General features: G+C 39.6%; 2 protein-coding genes across 2 annotated transcripts in view; one reads left to right on the forward strand and one right to left on the reverse strand.

Moving 5' to 3' along the window:
• Nucleotides 1–900: 900 nt before the first annotated feature.
• Nucleotides 901–8447, reverse strand: LOC124119435 (dolichol-phosphate mannosyltransferase subunit 1-like). Its single transcript, XM_046481927.2, has 9 exons — nucleotides 8303–8447; nucleotides 7500–7599; nucleotides 7071–7104; nucleotides 5854–5930; nucleotides 5362–5387; nucleotides 4958–5053; nucleotides 3608–3676; nucleotides 1950–2064; nucleotides 901–1047 (listed from the first exon to the last, which is right to left on the reverse strand). Exons 1-9 carry the CDS (start codon nucleotides 8401–8403, stop codon nucleotides 943–945), a joined length of 723 nt encoding a protein of 240 aa, XP_046337883.1. The 5' UTR covers nucleotides 8404–8447; the 3' UTR covers nucleotides 901–942.
• Nucleotides 8448–8652: 205 nt separating this feature from the next.
• Nucleotides 8653–22374, forward strand: part of LOC124119447 (protein FAN-like) — a 43372-nt gene continuing 29650 nt past the window's right edge. Inside the window, exons 1-11 of the mRNA XM_048397853.1 lie at nucleotides 8653–8734; nucleotides 10681–10779; nucleotides 12654–12732; nucleotides 13878–13933; nucleotides 14717–14810; nucleotides 15069–15182; nucleotides 16358–16410; nucleotides 19406–19538; nucleotides 20028–20099; nucleotides 20994–21102; nucleotides 21769–21862. Coding sequence (XP_048253810.1) covers nucleotides 8697–8734; nucleotides 10681–10779; nucleotides 12654–12732; nucleotides 13878–13933; nucleotides 14717–14810; nucleotides 15069–15182; nucleotides 16358–16410; nucleotides 19406–19538; nucleotides 20028–20099; nucleotides 20994–21102; nucleotides 21769–21862 — 941 coding nt within the window. The 5' untranslated portion in view covers nucleotides 8653–8696. The remainder of the gene's footprint in view (nucleotides 8735–10680; nucleotides 10780–12653; nucleotides 12733–13877; nucleotides 13934–14716; nucleotides 14811–15068; nucleotides 15183–16357; nucleotides 16411–19405; nucleotides 19539–20027; nucleotides 20100–20993; nucleotides 21103–21768; nucleotides 21863–22374) is intronic.

The raw sequence follows: 22374 nt of genomic DNA on the forward strand, positions 1-22374 counted from the left end.
ATCTCAAGTGGACGGATCGATGCTCATTAATTCATTGGATTGATAACCAGACTTGATTATTTACAGAGCGACGTCATATGGCTGGAATAGTGCTGATTCTGGCGCTAAACAACAGACAGACAGCACTTGTCTCCTTGTGATTCTGTTCCACGGTTTCCTGCATAGGTGTAGCGTGGTTGGACGAAATCGAGCATTTTCACTCATCGGTTAGGTTGACCAAACTATTTCCCAGCAATTTCATCTGTCAAATGTGAATTATTTTTCTTAAAAATTCCAAGGTACCACAACCTTCCAGCATCCACTGTATGTCCCTAAAAGCCGATAAATAAGGATGGGCGACTCAGCTCGGAATCATGAATTTCATGGAGATTTCTATATCTCGTTTGAATAGGCATTATGTCAAAGTTTATGTACCAGGCAACACATATTCCAGTTGCCTGACTCGGAATTGGTGATGGTATTAAAATGCACCAGCATGTGAAATATCCCAACTAATTTCCACAATATTCTTTAATCAAAGATCATCAAACACAAACTCAGAAGGAAAGGTGTATGTTTACACCCTTGAAATACCTACTTCATGCCGCCGTGAGGATTAGAATAGGCCCCCAACCAGGGATTTTATAAAAAATGCTGGCCAAAGACAATTTGTTCCCCTGACAACAAAGGCACATGAAAATTGCTAGATGCCTTATGAACACATTCAATGATTTTCCTGTGAAATTTGGCAGTCTTTCTTTCTTTTGTTCGTTCGTTCGTTCTTTTCATGAGTGAGCGAGCGAGCCCTGGTCTTCGGCGTGACGAGCGAACACTTTAAACACTAGGCTACCCGACCACCCCTCTTGTCAAAAGAGACACTTGTTCCTTGCCGTCATGTTGAAATACAAGCAGAATGCAAAATAACAGCATAGTATAGATTTATTAACAAGGACCACATCATTTTCATGTTGTTGCGAACAGGTAGAGAGTGCCTTTGATCCAGTCAACGATCTCGCTCCCTCCAAGTTTCGATTCTCCATACACTCGATCAACAAATGAGATGGGAACCTGTAGAAATGAATACAACAGTGTTGTCATCAGTAATACCTCAGTGAGTGTGTGAGGAAGTGAGGTTTAACTTAACACAACTTTGAACAGTATACCAGTTATATCACAGTGTGTCAGCTTGATGTGGGAGGCAAGCCCAAAGTAATGCAGGTCTCAGACATTTACCACTTTGGTGACATCACCAACAAGGGCATGATGCTGACTAACCTAGAAACATATAATCAGGACGACGGGCATCTTCCTGAGGCAAGCGTGTCTACTAGCATATATCAAAGCCTAGTTTATAACCTTGCCACATCAAGGCCACTTTTCTTGGCTTGACCCTGGCGCCACCTCACATAGATCACGAGTTGTGCCCCTTGTAATGAAAACGCTATATACAATCAGATCGCTGTTCTTAACTTGTATAGCTTTACAAAGATGGCGATTACCACAGGCGACAACCTAGTCGATCAGATAACGAAAACATTCACAATTTTATCTCTGACACAAAAACAATGGCAATCATTGGGGGGTTTAAAAGATGAAAAAGAAAAAGACATATTCCTGTCAACAAAGACAGGCAGCGGTAAATCAATTTCATACAAAGGTGTACCAGTTGTGGATGTTGATCTTGTGAAACGTTCTCTGATTGGACTATGAATATGTGCGATAGTCCAATCATATTTGGCACAGGAAAGTGGGCTTGATGTGGCAAAGGTTTAAACAAGACTTTGATAAAAAGGCTAGTGGACACTCCTGCCTCGGGAATATGGGACACGAACATACCATCATAGATTTCTGGCCCACCGATTCGAATTTCAGAGCCTCAGACAAATATGCCACCTTTGCCTCCCAAAGACTACTATAGAAGGCAAGGTTAAGTGAGAGTTATCTCCCCATCACAGAGTTGTCTCCCCTACCTCTCCTATTGTGTATCCAAACTGCCGGGCTCGGATGATCATCTCCACCTGGAACATATAGCCCTTGGACAGACACGAGTGGATGAGGCGTTCCAGCACATCCTTCTTGTACAGCCTGCAACCGGAACACATGGCATGTTCACACACATGGGCAACCACGGGGGCATAATTACCACTGACTGAAATACCCTGTTTATCCAGACAGTACCATTCTCAGGGAAAACGTTGGGATTATCAAATTTCTGGATAAATAAATCAAGGGTAGCTTGTAATATATTTTAGATAATGGAAAGATGTTTCAAATAATAATCACCCGGAACGCAGGGTTTCAATACTAACAGGGTATGGATTAACGAGGTTTCACTATAGCTCAAGTCACCATGTCGAAAGCTGATCACTGCTGCCATATTATAAAGACAGTATGCTGAAAGCATTTTGCTTCAAACAATGTTGATTTCTTCACATTAAATCATTACATGCAAGGCTCACCAGGTTCATTCTTTGGTATTTGAGATAGCTCTGTCGATTATTAAATATGATCTCTTTATTCATAAATATTATGTTCAGTGTCAGAATGAACATCTACATGTTTCTAAAATAAGAAAATAAAATTGAGAGAAAGAATAATAAAGTCATTTGTTATCAGTACTTTATGGTCGTTGTCCATTGATACTATAGAGCATGATCCATTGTAGGGAAATATGAACGTTGACTACTGGGATTTATAAATTCTCATCAATGTGATCATTGTGTCAGGGTAGGAAGTTATATAAGACAATGACACACAAGTCCTGAATTTTATGTCTCAGACGAGAGGACTGATGTTCTAACACTGATGTAGTTCCACTGGTACATTGATTAACTACTGATGCATTTCAGTTACCAATCATTACACCTCTATTCATACATACACATATATGTTTCAGTAAATCAATTCTACACAGGAATCTCAAGAAGTCTTTGATTCACATTTCCAAGTTCGTAGAGAGAGCTTGGTTTTCACTCATCTTTTAGCAACATTTGGGCAATACCCAGGGAGTTACAGGGCTTAGTTATTTGTGGAATCCCAGGGACTCAGTGCCTATAATTGTAGGGGTGCTAGCAATGTCAAAACCTGAATACAGTACTCCACCACAACTGTAAGGTCAGCTCAGAGGCTGTTAGAGAAAAATAGATATGAAGTTCCCCAAACAAAATGCATCCATAAATGATAGTGGATGATCATGAAGTATTCAAAGTATACAGAAATTAATCTTAAGTGATACCAAATTATGAACTAGCAGCATTTATTTTCAAACATTCACATAAATTGTATGCATTTCAGTAGATAAACTGTATTATTTTATGCATCTGTTTTCAATTTTTATGTGTTTAGCATGTTTAGGATGCAGGATTTTGTGTCCGGTAAATTCATGAATACCACAACAGGGAACATCAGGAGTGTCATTTGGATGTGGGATGAGCAAGGGACAGACCTGACATGATGGTGAATTATGAAACAGTTCCACAAAGTTTTGATATTGTTCATGACAAAGTAATAGCATTATCATGTTTCATATTTTTATAGTCTATTACGAACAGATTAAGTACTCATCATATCATATGGTTATCATCACTAAAATTGACCATAAATTCTGCAAGCTAAGCATGGAACACACCTGAAGCTGCCAGTTACATCCGAGGCTCCAGGACGCAGCAGCACCTGTGTGATGTAGTTAGCACCGCGACTGAAACATCAACATCATCGGTCAGGAAAGTCACAACGGAAATATTCACATTATCTGTCAGTTATGTCTTGACTAAAACATTAACATCTTAGGTCTGTTATGTCTTGACTGAAACATTAACATCTTAGGTCTGTTATGCCTTGACTGAAACATTAACATCTTAGGTCAGTTATGTCTTGACTGAAACATTAACATCTTAGGTCAGTTATGTCTTGACTGAAACATTAACATCTTAGGTCAGTTATGTCTTGACTAAAACATTAACATCTTAGGTATGTTATGTCTTGACTAAAACATTAACATCTTAGGTCATTATGTCTTGACTGAAACATTAACATCTAAGGTCAGTTATGTCTTGACTAAAACATTAACATCTTAGGTAGGTTATGTCTTGACTGAAACATTAACATCTTAGGTCTGTTATGTCTTGACTAAAATAAAACATTAATATGTTAGGTCTGTTATGTCTTGACTGAAACATTAACATCTTACGTCTGTTATGTCTTGACTAAAACATTAACATCTTAGGTCAGTTATGTCTTGACTAAAACATTAACATCTTAGGTCTGTTATGTCTTGACTGAAACATTAACATCTTAGGTCAGTTATGTCTTGACTAAAACATTAACATCTTAGGTCTGTTATGTCTTGACTGAAACAATAACATCTTAGGTCAGTTATGTCTTGACTGAAACAATCACATCTTAGGTCTGTTATGTCTTGACTAAAACATTAACATCTTAGGTCGTGACATCCTGACTGAAACATTCACATCAATCATGTACACTTGGAACAAAGTTGTAAATAATTCTGAGAGGAGCTTGCAGTATATTTATTATGGTTAGACACAAAAAGACACGATCAAATGACAACAAAATAACCTTGGTTGCAGGTACAACCTCCTTCATAGACAACCCACATGAAAGCAGAGAATTTCTGCACGGAAACACCTAAAACCTGCATCACCAAATCATCAAATTGGTTTGGCCAAGAAAGTGTAAGTGATGTTACCATGGTTTCAGGCACTAAGTCCATGAGTGAGTGAATTGGGTTTTCTGCCGTTTTGGGCAATATTCCACCAATATCACGGCAGGGAAAACCAGAAAAAGGCTTCACATATTACATCTATGTTAAGAATCGAACCCGGGCACTTGGTGTGACCAACAAGTGCTTTAACCCCTGGACTAACCCACTGCCTCAGTCTACATCTGACAGCTCAGACGTGTGGCTGCTACACATATGAAGGGATGTAATTCTGGTATTGCTGACACAGTGACTTACCTAATGCACTTTCGCTTCAAATCCCAGCCAAACACACCACCATCACCTGCATAGCGGGTTCCAAGCACAATGTCATAATCTTTCGTCTTTTGCTTCCTATAAGGGAAAATATTCCTAAAAAACTATTTAGCAAAATAGGAACTGTATCAGCTGTTAACTGACCAGTAAAGGATGTAATCATGGTATCTTAAGCATATTGCTGTGATTGCTCCACAATGTATAATCCAGGGGAGATAATAATGAAAGCAATTCTCTTAATTACCTCCCCTTGACTATTCACAGATTACTTTCAGGGAGTCTCCTTTTGAAATTGTTATTGTTTCATTACCAGTTGTATATGTATGCAGATTATTGTGGGTATAAACTGAATAGGAATGTGATCCTGTTCTGATGTGTATACTTACTCAATGAACTGTGGAATGAATTTGGGCTGAAAGTAGAAGACATAGTGATTTTTTCTTTAGAAACACAAAAGTAAACAGAAAAAATCCAAACAGGTTTGCATTTTGAAAGATCACAATGTGTGGACTTTTACAGCTCATTTTATCATGTTTATTTTTGGCATTTTCAAACAATACATGTAAAATGTAGAAACTTATTTCATTTAATAAATTTGTGACCCCAATCCAAATTCACTGAGATGCAATGATGATAGATGCAATGATGATTGCAACATTATACATGTTCCTGCATTCCCTACTAAGAGAACAGTAAACTGATAAGTGTGTTGTGAAATTAAATTAAGCTCAAACATGGATACCTATCCCTAAAAGACTTTTAATAAGTTTGCAAAACACATGAATATACATGCAATGTGCACTGACGACTGCTATAATAATTTGTGCACTATGTGCCATATACCGCCAGAACACAGGCTGACAACAACATGCACTCACGTGATGTGAGAGATCAGCATCCATTATAAAGATAAAGTTTCCTGTAGCATGTTTGATGCCATGGATGTAGGCTGTCCCTGAAAATATAATACCCATTGGTTACAATAATTATGTTTCTCAAATCATGTCCAAATACAAAGTTGAGGGCTTGGTCAAAAAGACATTACAATAACATATTTCATTTTCTCACAATTAATGAGGAAGTTCTGTTGAAAATATGAATAGTTTTTGTCAATTTCAGTTTCAGTTTCATGGTCATACCACAAAGATTGACAGGCAAAATTATCACAACCTGTTGATGAGGACACAAATTTGAAACATACATATAACAGTCTGCGTCAAGGGTTTTTGGATAATTTTAAATGCACTTTAGTGTTCATATATTGCCTATTCTTAGCTGAGATTACTAGACGGAAACACATTCCACTAGACTTGGGTGTCAGACTAGTGACTTAGTTTGCAGACTGTTACTGTTTATCACACTGTGCAATGATACATACAATGGTATACAGTAAGCTTGCCATGTTTAAATTGGGATGGGGAATATATGAGTAAAACTTGAGTACCCTATTGTTGGTATCAAGATCACAAAATTCCAGTTTCCTTATCAATCTAATAGTTTTTACACTAGCATGTAGGTTAAGTGAGAAATTATGTATTGAAGTGAAGGCTATTTACTATTTTTACAGTAAGAATATATGTGTTAGAGAGTGCTTCCTTCTCTTCAGAAGGATTTTGCTTCAGACAAAGACTATACCAATGCATTTTATCAATTATAATTCAAAAAGTGTTTTTAGTCGTCTTTTTTATTTGTCTATTCCACCAATGTTGAAAAAAACCAAAAACTTGAATACTTCTTATTAGATTCTGTGATCGTGTTTTGGGGCTCCTGTCATTCTGATAAATCTTCTAATCGTAAACAAAAAATTGAAAATGTGTCGCCTAAAAACATCATGTGATGTATCACTAAATTCAAAGTGGTATGGAGTTTATAAACAAAAACATGTAAAGGATTTTGACAAATAACCTTCCTACTTGTATGGAGGACACTGGATCAAACATTCATTCATGCAATAACAAGAATTTCAATATGAGAGGCAACTTTAATTTGGGACTGGAATTTTCGGAGGACAATTGATAATACTGCTGCTAGATACACCCCAATGTAAAGTAGACAAATGTCTTGATACTGGAAAAGTTGACTGATATAGACCTACCAAGTCCAAGTTTCTTTTCCCTCGGCCGGAGGACCTGAAGAAATAAAAGGTTGTAAAAGTTGTAAACATCTTGTATTAATCATGTAGTACATAACTGATAATTTCAGGAATTAAAGAAGTTTAAGATTATCAAACAAACAAATGTGGTTCTTTTTTTAAAGGAAATCCCACATTTGTAAAAGTAAAGACAGTGACAGAATTTGACACAAATGCTAAGGTTGAACTGCTTTAAACTTAGCAGAGCCTGCATCACCACCCTGAAACAGAATTCTTCCTGGTTTTCCAAGTTTTCATTGAAAGAAGGTTAATCATACTCATCACCCTAACAAGCCAATATAACAACATTGCATTTGTTTATTGCACTGCACAAATCAGCTGTACAATTGTGCCATGACCAGCAGCTGCAGTAGAAGAAACAGTAAAACTTACAATTCTTTCTTTCCCATATATTCTCTGTAAATCCTTTGCAACATCCAGTGTTCCATCAGGGCTGCCATCATCAATGATAATCACCTCATAGTCATGGCCACTGTTGAGCAAACAGTTAGTAATATATATCATGTGTACAGCCAAGCATGTCGAATATTTCAGAAAAGCAGGTCATGTTCTTTCAGATTTTCAATTTGGAAGTGATGCCAATTTTTCTCATGATTCATAATCATATAAATATTTTAGAAATGTTTCTGTTAATATCATAGAAATCTTTATGGATCAGTGATGGAATATGTGTTTACAACATCCCCATTTCACTGTCACACCTTTATCACGATTATGTTCATGTTGTTAGCATGATTAGGTTGATATTGCTGTAGTGAGTAAGTGAGTTGGGATTAACGCAGCTTTGAACAGTATTTCAGTTATATCACAGCGTGTCAGCTTAATGTGGGACAGATCATGCAGACCCCATGATAATCGATATGAGTGAATTCCACGTATCCATGTTTGAACTATCACCTCACATCTGTTCGAATCTTAGTCCATCTTTTAACACGACATCTGACAATAAATATTTTCAAACATGACATTCGAGATGTTCGACAACTACCTCACACTTCGTATCAATTTATATTTCTGTTGGCATCTGAAAACTAACATTGCGAACAGTAGAACTTTTCTGATGAAATCATGCCACATTTGACAGGACTTAGTCGTGAAGTGTTCTTCCTATTTTTATGAATAATATGTACAATCTTGTCATGTTTGACACTTGTTTTGACAAAAGGGAGTCATACCTTTCAGAAAAACATTTAACCAACAACCAAACTATCAATGGGAGATTTTCTCGCTCGTTGTATGTTGGCAGCAATACCGTGTATTTATTCTTCGACGCCATGTTTGTGGGTTCAAGGTCAACATAAGGGACTCTTCATTTTCATAGCTTTTCATATTGCATTAATTTCAACCTAAATACCTTTTAGACACAAAGAATTATTTCATAGAACTATTAAATACTCATATGTGTCATGTAAACTCAGTTGTTGACAGACATGTCATAAGTATTACGTTGTCTTTAATTCGTAGATACCCCCATAATGAATAATCCCCCATATACAATCACGTGATTTCCTGTTTTGAAGGGCAGATAATTCGGTCTTCCGTAGAAAGAAAAGGGCGTTTTTGACGGTGATGGCATTTTTGGAAACTGATACACTTGGACAGGAAAGGTATATTTTTGTGTGTACTATGGTTTTATCTATTCATGTCTGTTTGTCAAGATCGGAACCTGTCATAAGAAGCACATGTCATTACTTTTGAAAGTCAATCACATCCGTTTGAGAGTGTCAGTTGCACTCGTAACTTTAGGCCCGAGGCTATACACGCTATATCAGTTTTATCATTATTTTGTTTCTGTTTCATCGTAACAGTAACGTATCACTTGTCTCTTTATCGGTATGAAAAGTAGGACATATTTTGAAAATGATCAGATAAGGTAGCATACAATCGTATAAACAAACTATTAGACGCCTAATATCAGTAAAATTTAAGTCCGGTTATTATTTTACAAAATTAAAATCTCCATAACACCCTGTGCAAATTCTGGGTTTGAAAAGCTCATTGGATGCCATTAAATGGAAATACCCATGATCATTCTTAAACAAATTCTGCAATTCCATGATCGCATGAAGATTTGCAGAAAATATAACTTACTAAGGAACTGCAGAACAAATTCTAAATGTCTCCTTTCTCACCAATCATTACACTAATTTTCATTATTTTCAAACTTTTATTTCACATTTTTCACTCAAAAGATGCTAAAACAATTAACAAGTGATTCATACTTAAAAAGTATGAATCGTACAATAAAACTGAATGACTACATAAACAGTGTTTACATCTAACCTTAGTATCAGTGACACTTTGTGTATTTGTTTGCATTATTGTTTTTTTTATCCAATGTTGACTGGTTGTAATGATGGTTTGTGGAATTATTTTGTTTCGGATTTGGTTTCGAGTTTACGAAAAATGATTTTGTATCAATTTTTTAGGGGGAAATGGTTATGATTTTACTTAGAATTTAGAGTTTTGTAATTTTAGCCGCAGAATTTTGATAATTTGACAGCAGAATTTGTCTGGCACTGCCTGATGGTTATGTTTTGATAAAAGTAAATTGTCTCTGTAGTGAAAGCATGCTCGGATTCCTTAATGCATGGATGATAAGATGACTGTGATTGATTTATATCCCATTTCCTTGTTTCATAGGCTGATACTCAATTATATCATGTAATATCGCTTGTGCATAGACACATACTATTAAAAATAACCATTTGATTTATTTGAGGCTGTTAATAAAACCCTGTTTTCCCATTGGATGGTTTTTGTATACTATTTACTATCGGATGTAGAATAAACACGAAGATAAAGTCATCAATATTATTAGTGGTAGAACCACTCAGATTACCTCACAAAGACTGCAAAATCACACAATAACGTTCATCTCTGCCTCTGAGGGAATCAAGGATAGCAATCAGGGGTCCCCACTTAGCATGTCTTGTGTCTGGGGTAATTATTCAATCTAAGATTGGGTTATTAATCCAGGTCTGATGTGGTGAATGTATTACATGTTATGTAACATGCCTGTGTCAGCCCAGCAAGAGAGGAATGATCAGTTGTGTAGCAAAATAACATCGATCAAAGGATTAACTAATAATACATTGATTAATCAGTGTTATCTTGCGAAATGGATTTGTCAAAAGTAAGTGTTTATATATGTAGGTTTACTCAAGCAGATGGAATACAACCACACCTGGGCGTGAACATTCATGTATGTACGTTCAAAGGATTAACCAATAATAAGTTGATTGATTGCTCATTGTTATATAACTCAATGGATTTTTTTGAAGAACCAAGTGCACCATGAACATAGTTGTTTTTTGTGCTATCTCAGCTGACAATACTCACTCACTCCTTGTTTAGCATGCCACATGAAACAGAGAAGTACAAAAACGGCATTGATTAAGTAATTCAGGTTTTGTGACTTGTGTTGATAGGAATATCATTAAACCTTTAATATATACATGTAGTTTGTATTTGACTTGTGGCTGAAGTCACAGTAGACAGGGGTAGTTTGCTTTAGTATTGTAAACAGTATTTTTTCTGTATACAATTTTAGATTCTCCCTCCTCCTGCTGGAACCTGGAGAGATCTACTTTGAGGACTTCAGTGTGTTTTATTACCCAGCAGGATTATCAGAACAAGATGCTATCAGAAGGTGAGGTCACATTAGACATAATGTTTCAGTGTAGTTATTTAACCTAACACCATTTACCCTGTCATATATTATGGAAGGAAGAAAGACTCGAATACATTGTTAAAAAAGTGTGATAGGATGGTAAGATTGATCAGTTATCTGTTTTCTGTGTGTCTATTATGATATCAATAATTGACAAGCATGCTGGGCCACAATGTTCATGCACATAATAATAATGTTAATTATTTTCCATATTTCCTCAGGGCTTTACTCCTATGTACAAATATTTGTACATAATGGATGCAGAAAAAGAATACACTTCGTCCCGAGGGATACACAATAATATTTATTGTACCTACAGCTCATCAAGAGCAGTTAGGGTGTCTGTCATTTCATATATCAATCAAGACCACTGTCTACGTGATCATTGATTCATTCCAGGCTCTGAAGCAATTATCAAAACGTACAGTATACTACACCATTTCATTACTTTACAGGACCCTCATATTGCCTATGAAATTTGTTATTGGGGGTCCCCTGGACCCCCACTTTTGTAAGTCATCCATTTGAAATACACCTTGCTTGAAGAAACAAGTGTTTCCTTTAATAAACATGGTAAGATGCACATCTTGCGTGTAGAAACAAGGATGTCCTTTAGACAAAATAATACGTTCCTGATCATATGACAGACAATAATCAGAGGTAGCAATCTGCTGTGTTTGACTTTACTCACACACTCGGCTTTGCCATCATGTTAAATAATGCCATCATGTTAAATAATGCAAGGACTTTCACACTGTGGGGTGGTACAGGTATTTATCAAGATAGCACAATACTGTCAAATAGTGTCACAATAGTGTTTTGGGGGGCACGGGTGGCCCAGTCGTCTAAGGCGCCGCGATTCGCTGTGCAGAGTTGCGTCCCTTGGGCACGCCAGAAACCTATGATTGTGGGTTCGAATCCCGGTTCGCTCCGATTATGTTTCTAGGTTTGTCAGCACCATACCCGTGCTCGTGGGTTTCACCGAAGTGGTAAACGTCTGAGACCTGCATCACTTCGGGCTTTCCTCCCACATTAAGCTGACACGCCGCGATATAACTGGAATATTGTTAAAAGCGGCGTTAAACCCAACTCACTCACTCACAATAGTGTTTTGACTATTTCAATGCTATTGTGAAATTTGCAGTTCTGACACTGCCAACCTGATCCAGGGATTTGCCTTGGTCTGAATAGTTGCAAGTCCCAGGAACTCTTGGTGATGAACTTTTGGGGTCCCAGGCATAAAAATGGGGTCCCAGGGCGACAACTGTACCAACTGTATGTGTGAAGCCTTATGTCCAATGATTGAGTAACTAAAATGGACATGGTCTGTCCGAACAATGTTTGTATTGCTTATTAGAACAGAAACGTCTGATAAATCTTACGTACATGCTTAAATTTCCTTAGTTTCAATCATACCTGGGGTGGTCGGGTAGCCTAGTGGCTAAAGCATTCACTTGTCATGCCGAAGACCTGGGTTCAATTCCCCACATGGGTACAATGTGTGAAGCCCATTTCTGGTGTACCCTGCAGTGATATTGCTGGAATATTGCTAAAAGCGCATAAAACCATACTCACTCACTCAATCATTCCAATATGTATCTCTTGGGACTCGCAGTGGATATTATTTGCATTCGTTCTTAATTTTTGTATGTATAGGACGCAACATTTGCATCTAGTAAAACCTTCCTCCCCTCGGAGAGAGAGGTTACAAGGTGTATAGAATAGGCAGAGGTCATTCACTCCCTGTACAACTCATATTCCTCTCTTACTACACACAATTATATTAAGCTTATGGAGAAACCTACTTGATGTGATTTGAGCAGTGTTAAAGGATAATGTTCATTCTCTTGTAGGAAACAAAGGGGACATCTCAAGATGTGCTCCAAGTCCATTGTTTTCGTCCCGAAGGACATACAGTTCCCTATTATCAAGGTACGTGCATCTTCCTGAGGCAAGAGAGTTAACCGACTATAAAAGTCCAGTGTCCACCGTTGCCGAACCAGGCTGGAATCCCTGGCCTCGATCGTAGCGTCACTGGTGGCTATTATGAGTTATGTCCCTTCTGAGCCTCTCCTATGGATCAATCAGATTCCACCTCTCGTATCATTTGCATTTGCTTCAACAACATAGCGGCGCCAAGTCTCTATTTTGATAAAACGGGTCTTACATTGCGAAATGCATCAAATCATGTGAGCACCGCAACCATAAAGCTGGAATATTAAACAAACAAACAAACAAACAAACAAACAAACAAACATATGAATCAGTATTTCAATATTAACATTTTGAATCAATGACAACCTTACAAGTGGCCTGTGCAGTCTCTTAAAATATCATGCTTCATAATCACTAAGATGCAAGCAAAGGATCAAGAAAACATGACAAATTACACACTATACAGGGATTAGTAATGTAGTATGGTACATAAAGCTTAGAGGTATTGAGGGGGCGGTCGGGTAGCCTAGTGGTTAAAGCATTTGCTCGCCATGTCGAAGACCCGGGTTCAATTCCCGACATGGGTACAATGTGTGAAGCCCATTTCTGGTGTCCCCCGCCGTGATATTGCTGGAATATTGCCAAAAGTGGCTCACCATACTCACTCACTCACTCACTAGAGGTATTGAGTGTGTTCAAAGATCATTGTTGGGTGTAAAAGTAAGGGTTAGTCAGACACATATTTGAAAATGTTTTACATGCTCTTGCTGTATGTAGAGATAAATATTACCGAAGGTTGCATTTTTCAATAGTAGGTTGCACAGGTGCAAGTTTTGTATAGCCCCGACTATGTGATATATGATACACCTGCCAATGTTTCAATTCATGTTTTAGTTCTATATCAGTTTTCAATAAGCAAAATTTACTATGTCTAACCCATTCTGATAACTACCTGGTCTTGCAAGTTAAACCTGTACAAGATTTCACTGCAAGCAGTATTGTCAGAACAAGATCCATCTTTAGGATTCTTGATTGACTTATTTGTCTTATTGATCTTATTGATCTGACCAGACATGGATCATATGGATGACCACTACTTGTGACCTTGAGTCAGATCACACTAACCCTAGTTATGTTTTCAGTTCCCGATGCGGTGCATCACAACGATTGATGAGTGGTCCGGAGGACTATTTTCAAAGTAAGAACAGTTTATATTAATTGGCAAGGGAGCTCCCAAGGAAGCTGAGAATGAAAAAATTCTTTGACCGAGGAAATATTAATGCAGCACTTCAAGGTTATGATTTCATCTTGGGCTGTACACTTCCCATCGAGATGAGAATCTAATTTGAATGCTTACTGATCTGTTACCATTGGTTATGATGTCATGCAGTTTATAATAATGATGATGATGATGATGATGATGATGATGATGATGATGATAATAATAATATTTCTTAGTTTTCTCCTTCTTTATTAATATGGGGGCATGGGTGGCCCAGTCGGCTAAGGCAACGCGATTCGCTGTGCAGAGTTGCGCCAGAAGCCTTTGATTGTGGGTTTGAATCCTGGTTTGCTCCGATTATGTTTCATAATTATGTTTTAGCATCATACCCATGTTTGTGGGTTTCACCGAAGTGGTAAACGTCTGAGACCTGCATCACTTTGTGCTTTCCTCCAACATTAGCTGACACGCCGCAATATAACTGGAATACTGTTAAAAGCGGCGTTAAACCCAACTCACTCACTCACTTTATTGATATTATGACTGCAGTAAAATATGTTTATAACGAACACGCTTACAATGAACTGACAGATATAATGAACTGATCTTTTGGTCCTGTCCATTTGCTGTTTATATGCTTATAACAAACTACGGTTATAACAAGCTGAAATAAGTGTTCCCTTTGAGTTCATCATAAATGTATTTACTGTATTACTATCACTACTATCATCATCATTGTCTTCATCATCATGATTACAGGATGGACATCAAGGACCGGGTGCTGAAGGTGGTGTCGGAGCAGGCTGTGGAGATGAAGGAGAAGAATATCATAGCACCCTTTGTCTTCAGGAAGGTAGGCTCATGCCAGGTCTTCTCACACCACCTTTCATTTATATCTTTAAACAATGGATCAGGATCAGGACGGAAAAGAATTTGAAACTTGCATGAAAGTTAGGGCATGACATACAATAAGCATCTTACAAAAAGATTGACACTGTATGCTCATTAAAAAGGGTTTAAATAAATGTGTAGCAATAAAAATGCATTCTGTGCAGATTATTATGAAAACATGGACTGTGTTGACAGTTATGAAGAGTGCTCTGTTTGTTAGGATTCAGCGGAACACCGATTCTCCCTGAACTACGCCACCCTGGATGACTGCCTGCCGCTGTTCTGTCAGCTCCAGAGAGCTTCCACCCTCCCGCCAGCCGACCAGTCTCACATGGTACGTCAACCAGCCCCCCGGGGTCCCCTTCCCTATGTTCAAGAGGTTCAAATCTGATTTTCAACATGTCAGTCAAACCTTATTTATGCCCATGCCCATTTTTGTTCAAAATTTAATTAAATTGGTATGTGTGTAGATCGTAAAGAGGCTAAATACCTGTTTGTTTGTTTTGCAATATTTAAAATTTTGACCTTTTAATTGACCTTTGCACTTTGGCCATGCTCCTATATTCCTCAAAATTAATTTTGTCGCACTGTAGAAATCTTCTTCGAAGAAACCACTTGACCACTGAAGCTGAAACTTCACATGCTTGTTCTTTCCAATGATGACACACAAATTTGTTCAAGAGGGACAAATCTGATTTTCAAAATGGTCACCGTGGCAGCCATATTGAAAAACTATTTATGTCCCTTACACAGCCATTTTAGTTCAAATTGTATTCAAATTTGGTGCATGTGTAGTTCGTAGTGGGACTCAACATACAAGTCCCAACCAGTGGACAAATGAAACTCTATTTATGGCTGTTACTCTGTCTTTTTTTAACCAAATATAATGCAATTTGGTATTTATTCAGTTAATTGTGGGACTCAACACACATTTTTCGCCGTACAGTAAACTACGGTCATAACGAACTCAAAGGGACTACTAATTTTAGTTTGTTATAACCGTAGTTCGTTATGATCATATATACAACATAACTACAGCAAATAGCTGGGACCAAAAAAGTAAGTTTGTTATATCCGTCAGTTCATTATAAGCGTGTTCATTATAACCATATTTTACTGAAGTTTAATGTTTGACCTTTATATGACCATGATCTTGCATTTTCTCAAAATTTTTCTCCCAAGTTTTCTCCCCTGACTTAAGGAACTGAACTTTGGTATGTTTCTCATGTTTCTCCTTATGATGACATCATGTTTTGTTGTTAGATTAGTTTTGATCATTAGTTTTTAGTTTCAGTTTTTAGTCCGGAGTATTTATTCAGAAAATATTTAAATATCAATGCTGACAGCAATTTTTAGTGGCTATCTTATTTGACATTTTTTTTATACTATTGGCTACATATCCAGGTGAGCTACAGTCATGGCACCATTTTATTTGTTTAAAGGCCCAGCTGGTGTGATGTCTTGGTTTGTGTTGGTCATGTGTGATGGCAATAATGATTACTCTTGCAGATAAATGCCATTGTTTTGTCGAGGCAGTCAAGGGTGAAGTTCAACACCAGCTGGTGAGTCATTTACCTATTTCTTCCACTACATGATCTAATGGTGTCTGTCTGCAAATATAAATGTATTAACATCATTGTGTCGAACTGATAATGGAGAATGAAGTGGTTGGTGTGAAAATCATGTGCAAGTATAAAGTATATTTGTGTTTGCTCTAGGCTGGAGGACCTGTATGATGTGGTGTGTTGTGTTGACTCTAGGTTGGAGGGCATGTGTGGTGTGATGTGGTGTGTTGTGTTGACTCTAGGTTGAAGGACCTGTATGATGTGATGTGGTGTGTTGTGTTGACTCTAGGCTGGAGGACCTGTATGATGTGGTGTGTTGTGTTGACTCTAGGCTAGAGGACCTGTATGATGTGGTGTGTCGTATTGACTCTAGGCTGGAGGACCTGTATGATGTGGTGTGTTGTGTTGACTCTAGGCTGGAGGACCTGTATGATGTGTTGTGTTGTGTTGACTCTAGGCTGGAGGACCTGTATGATGTGGTGTGTTGTGTTGATTCTAGGCTGGAGGACCTGTATGATGTGTTGTGTTGTGTTGACTCTAGGCTGGAGGGCATGTATGATGTGATGTGTTGTGTTGTGTTGACTCTAGGCTGGAGGACCTGTATGATGTGTTGTGTTGTGTTGATTCTAGGCTGGAGGACCTGTATGATGTGGCATGTTGTGTTGATTCTAGGCTGGAGGGCATGTATGATGTGATGTGTTGTGTTGTGTTGACTCTAGGTTGGAGGGCCTGTATGATGTGGTGTGTTGTGTTGACTCTAGGCTGGAGGGCATGTATGATGTGATGTGTTGTGTTGACTACACGCCAGAGGACCTGTATGATGTGGTGTGTTGTGTTGACTCTAGGCTGGAGGACCTGTATGATGTGGTGTGTTGTGTTGACTGCAGGTTGGAGGGCCTGTATGATGTGGTGTGTTGTGTTGACTGCAGGTTGGAGGACCTGTATGATGTGGTGTGTTGTGTTGACTGCAGGTTGGAGGACCTGTATGATGTGGTGTGTTGTGTTGATTCTAGGCTGGAGGTCATGTATGATGTGTTGTGTTGACTGCAGGTTGGAGGGCATGTATGATGTGGTGTGTTGTGTTGACTGCAGGTTGGAGGACCTGTATGATGTGGTGTGTTGTGTTGATTCTAGGCTGGAGGACCTGTATGATGTGGTATGTTGTGTTGACTGCAGGTTGGAGGGCATGTATGATGTGGTGTGTTGTGTTGACTGCAGGTTGGAGGGCATGTATGATGTGGTGTGTTGTGTTGACTGCAGGTTGGAGGGCATGTATGATGTGGTGTGTTGTGTTGACTGCAGGTTGGAGGACCTGTATGATGTGGTGTGTTGTGTTGACTGCAGGTTAGAGGGCATGTATGATGTGGTGTGTTGTGTTGACTCTAGGCTGGAGGACCTGTATGATGTGGTGTGTTGTGTTGACTGCAGGTTGGAAGGCATGTATGATGTGGTGTGTTGTTTTGACTGCAGGTTGGAGGGCATGTATGATGTGTTGTGTTGTGTTGACTCTAGGCTGGAGGGCATGTATGATGTGGTGTGTTGTTTTGACTGCAGGTTGGAGGGCATGTATGATGTGGTGTGTTGTGTTGATTCTAGGCTGGAGGGCATGTATGATGTGGTGTGTTGTGTTGACTCCAGGTTGGAGGGCATGTATGATGTGGTGTGTTGTTTTGACTGCAGGTTGGAGGGCATGTATGATGTGGTGTGTTGTGTTGATTCTAGGCTGGAGGGCATGTATGATGTGGTGTGTTGTGTTGACTGCAGGTTGGAGGGCATGTATGATGTGGTGTGTCGTGTTGACTGCAGGTTGGAGGACCTGTATGATGTGGTGTGTTGTGTTGACTGCAGGTTGGAGGGCATGTATGATGTGGTGTGTTGTGTTGACTCTAGGTTGGAGGACCTGTATGATGTGGTGTGTTGTGTTGACTGCAGGTTGGAGGACCTGTATGATGTGGTGTGTTGTGTTGACTGCAGGTTGGAGGACCTGTATGATGTGGTGTATTGTGTTGACTGCAGGTTGGAGGGCATGTATGATGTGTTGTGTTGTGTTGATTCTAGGCTGGAGGGCATGTATGATGTGGTGTGTTGTGTTGACTGCAGGTTGGAGGGCATGTATGATGTGTTGTGTTGTGTTGATTCTAGGCTGGAGGGCATGTATGATGTGGTGTGTTGTGTTGACTCCAGGTTGGAGGGCATGTATGATGTGGTGTGTTGTTTTGACTGCAGGTTGGAGGGCATGTATGATGTGGTGTGTTGTGTTGATTCTAGGCTGGAGGGCATGTATGATGTGGTGTGTTGTGTTGACTCCAGGTTGGAGGGCATGTATGATGTGGTGTGTTGTGTTGATTCTAGGCTGGAGGGCATGTATGATGTGGTGTGTTGTGTTGACTGCAGGTTGGAGGGCATGTATGATGTGGTGTGTCGTGTTGACTGCAGGTTGGAGGGCATGTATGATGTGGTGTGTTGTGTTGATTCTTGGCTGGAGGGCATGTATGATGTGGTGTGTTGTGTTGATTCTTGGCTGGAGGGCATGTATGATGTGGTGTGTCATGTTGACTGCAGGTTGGAGGGCATGTATGATGTGGTGTGTTGTGTTGACTGCAGGTTGGAGGGCATGTATTATGTGGTGTGTTGTTTTGTGTTGACTCTAGGCTGGAGGACCTGTATGATGTGGTGTGTTGTGTTGACTCTAGGCTGGAGGACCTGTATGATGTGGTGTGTTGTGTTGACTGCAGGTTGGAGGACCTGTATTATGTGATGTGGTGTGTTGTGTTGACTCTAGGCTGGAGGACCTGTATGATGAGGTGTGTTGTGTTGATTCTAGGCTGGAGGGCATGTATGATGTGGTGTGTCGTGTTGACTGCAGGTTGGAGGACCTGTATGATGTGGTGTGTTGTGTTGACTGCAGGTTGGAGGGCATGTATGATGTGGTGTGTTGTGTTGATTCTAGGCTGGAGGGCATGTATGATGTGGTGTGTTGTGTTGACTGCAGGTTGGAGGACCTGTATGAGAAGATCGTGCTAGAGACGCAGGGAGACAGGAACACTCCCCTGGCCAAGAACCCCGGCAGGATCATGCTGACCTCCTCCAGACTCTACTTCCAGCCATTCAACAACATTGACAGGGTTGGTGGCCTAAACACTCAACATTTTGAAATGACAATTATCCAAACTCCTGGCATGAATGATGTACTCTATCTGCAATTAGAACGCAAGTCATTCTATTTGAGTCTTTAAGCAGGATGTACTCCTAAAAGAAATAATTATTTCTGGTGAAAAATAAAACCAGGTGTTTCCGTTTTAGTAAGTTTTAGACAGTTTTATTTGAATTATGAAAATACAAGTTGGGGACAAGTGATACTTGTACAAATATTTGCCCCCCCCCCCCCCCCCCCCCCCCCCCCCCGTCAAAAAAAGTTAACTACAGCCTTGGTGTGTCTGTGATGGCAGAAGCTGGTGTAATGGTGGTACCCCCTGTCAGAAGGTGATGACACAGTGTCAAGTAATGATGAGAATTATGCAATGATCGTTTGTGTTATCTAAGAGTTGTGGGTCTCTCATCATCCACTTTGCAATTTAACAATACTTGAATGCCAATGAATGTTGTTTTTTCAGTGGCCAGTTTTGAAAATCAGACTCAAAGAAATCAAGAGGCTTATAAGACGTAGATACCTGCTCCGACAGCTGGTAAGCAGATTCAAAAACAAAGTCACATTTTGTTGCAGGAATAGACAAATAATTTGTTGTGATAGCTGGTTGCTTGCTTTGACATGAAACAGTGTTTACATAATCCTTGTTACCTTAATCCTTGACTGCCTCTGTGGTGTTGTGGATAGAAAGTCTGCCTGGAGAGTGGAAGGTTGGGGGTTCGATCCATGCCTATGTCATACCAAAAGAAGTTAAAAGATGGTACTTGTTGATATCCTGCCTGGCGCTCAGCATTAAAGGGAATAGAGCAAGGACTGGTCGGCTCGGAGTTAGTATATTGTGTCTGAGTGGGGTATCCAACTATGGCATGGTATCTCACTGGGCTAGCACTATAAAATTGGCATTTGTCCGGACTAGTACAAGCAGCCACATACACAAGTGAGTGAGTTGGGTTTAACGCCACTTTTAACAATATTCCAGTTATATCGCGGCGTGTCAGCTTAATGTGGGAGGAAAGCCCGAAGTGATGCAGGTCTCAGACGTTTACCACTTCGGTGAAACCCACGAGCACGGGTATGGTGCTGACAAACCTAGAAACATAATCGGGGCGAACCAGGATTCAAACCTACAATCAGAGGTTTCTGGCGTGCCCAAGGGACGCAACTCTGCACAGCGAATCGCGGCGCCTTAGACAACTGGGCCACCTGTGCCCCCCCACATACACACGATATGTAAGTGCAATAAAATTGAACGTGATGTTAAACCTCAGTTCAAATCATCACCTTAACTCTCCTTACTGCAAGTGTACTTAATACCAACAGAATGTTGTCAGGATGTCAGATAATCTGATGCTGATGTTCATTCCACACACATTTAGAACTGAAGCAGGATCATTCAGGTAGGAAATATTGAGTTTTGTCTTTTCTGTGCCAGGGTTTGGAGATCTACTGTAGTGACAATGCACCAGTTACACATCTGTATCTATCCTTCAAGACAGAGGAGATACGCAACCAGCTGTATGATCACATCCTACAACAGCAGGGTAAGAGTCACCAACTGTATGATCACATCCTACAACAGCAAGGTAAGACAAGGTACCAACTGTATGATCACATCCTACAACCGCAGGGTTAGACAAATCATCAACTGTATGATCACATCCTACAACATCAAGGTAAGACAAGAAACCAACTGTATGATCACATCCTACAACCGCAGGGTTAGACAAATCATCAACTGTATGATCACATCCTACAACATCAAGGTAAGACAAGGTACCAGCTGTATGATCAAATCCTACAACATCAAGGTAAGACAAGAAACCAACTGTATGATCACATCCTAAAACTGCAGGGTTAGACAAATCATCAACTGTATGATCACATCCTACAACATCAAGGTAAGACAAGAAACCAACTGTATAATCACATCCTACAACATCAAGGTAAGACAAGGTACCAGCTGTTTGATCACATCCTACAAAAGCAGGGTTAGACATGTCACCAACTGTATGATCACATCCTACAACAGCAGGGTAAGAGTCACCAGCCTTATGATCACATCCTACAACAGCAAGTTAAGATGAGTCAACAACGTCTTTGATCTGCGTCACTTTGGGCTTTCCTCCCACATTAAGCTGACATGCTGTGATGTACGCGAAGTACAGTTCAAGTCTGTGTTAAGCCCACATGTCCTCTCTGTGTTGCAGACCTGCATCTTGACGAGGTGGGACAAGAGGACATGACGCTCCGGTGGCAGAGTGGCTACATCTCCAACTATGATTACCTCCTCTATCTCAACAGGTAGGCCCCCATGGGGATTCTGCATTTAAATTGGTCCCCAGCAGCCTATGCTGGTCGTAAGACTGGAGGCAACTTAATGGATCAGGTGGTCAGGCAGGCTGACTTGTCTGACTGCATGTCATCGTACCCCAATGACTTGGATCATTGTGCATAATGTTAATCACTTAATTGTCTGGTCCAGACTTGACTATTTTCAACCTCCCATCACATAGCTGGAATATTGCTGAGTGTGGTGTAAAGCGCAGACGTTGACCTATTAATGATTAAGTAACATCAGAATGATTAACTGTTTTCAAGATAATCTGATCATGGCACTTTGGCATAGAAAATATGAAAATTATAATAGGACTGGTAATGTTGTAGATGGGTTGTTTATATTCATTGTCTGGACAGGACGCGATACTGGATGAAAGACTAGACTAGGACATCAAGGGAACGAACAGAAACACAAGACGACGTGTCACCTGGACATTTATTTTATGAATAAACAAACAACCAGGCCCCCAAGAATA

Source organism: Haliotis rufescens, unplaced genomic scaffold, assembly GCF_023055435.1.
Source record: "Haliotis rufescens isolate VD_foot unplaced genomic scaffold, xgHalRufe1.0.p SCAF_17, whole genome shotgun sequence".
Classification (NCBI taxonomy): domain Eukaryota; kingdom Metazoa; phylum Mollusca; class Gastropoda; order Lepetellida; family Haliotidae; genus Haliotis; species Haliotis rufescens.

Coding starts and splice junctions, on each gene's coding strand:
- LOC124119435 (XM_046481927.2), bottom strand. CDS start 8,403: ATGGCGTCGAAGAATAAATACACGGTATTGCTGCCAACATACAACGAG. Junction 3,677..4,957: donor TTGAAGCGAAAGTGCATTAG/GTAAGTCACTGT, acceptor TTGATGTTTCAG/TCGCGGTGCTAACTACATCA. Junction 1,048..1,949: donor TTGGATACACAATAGGAGAG/GTAGGGGAGACA, acceptor TCATTTCTACAG/GTTCCCATCTCATTTGTTGA.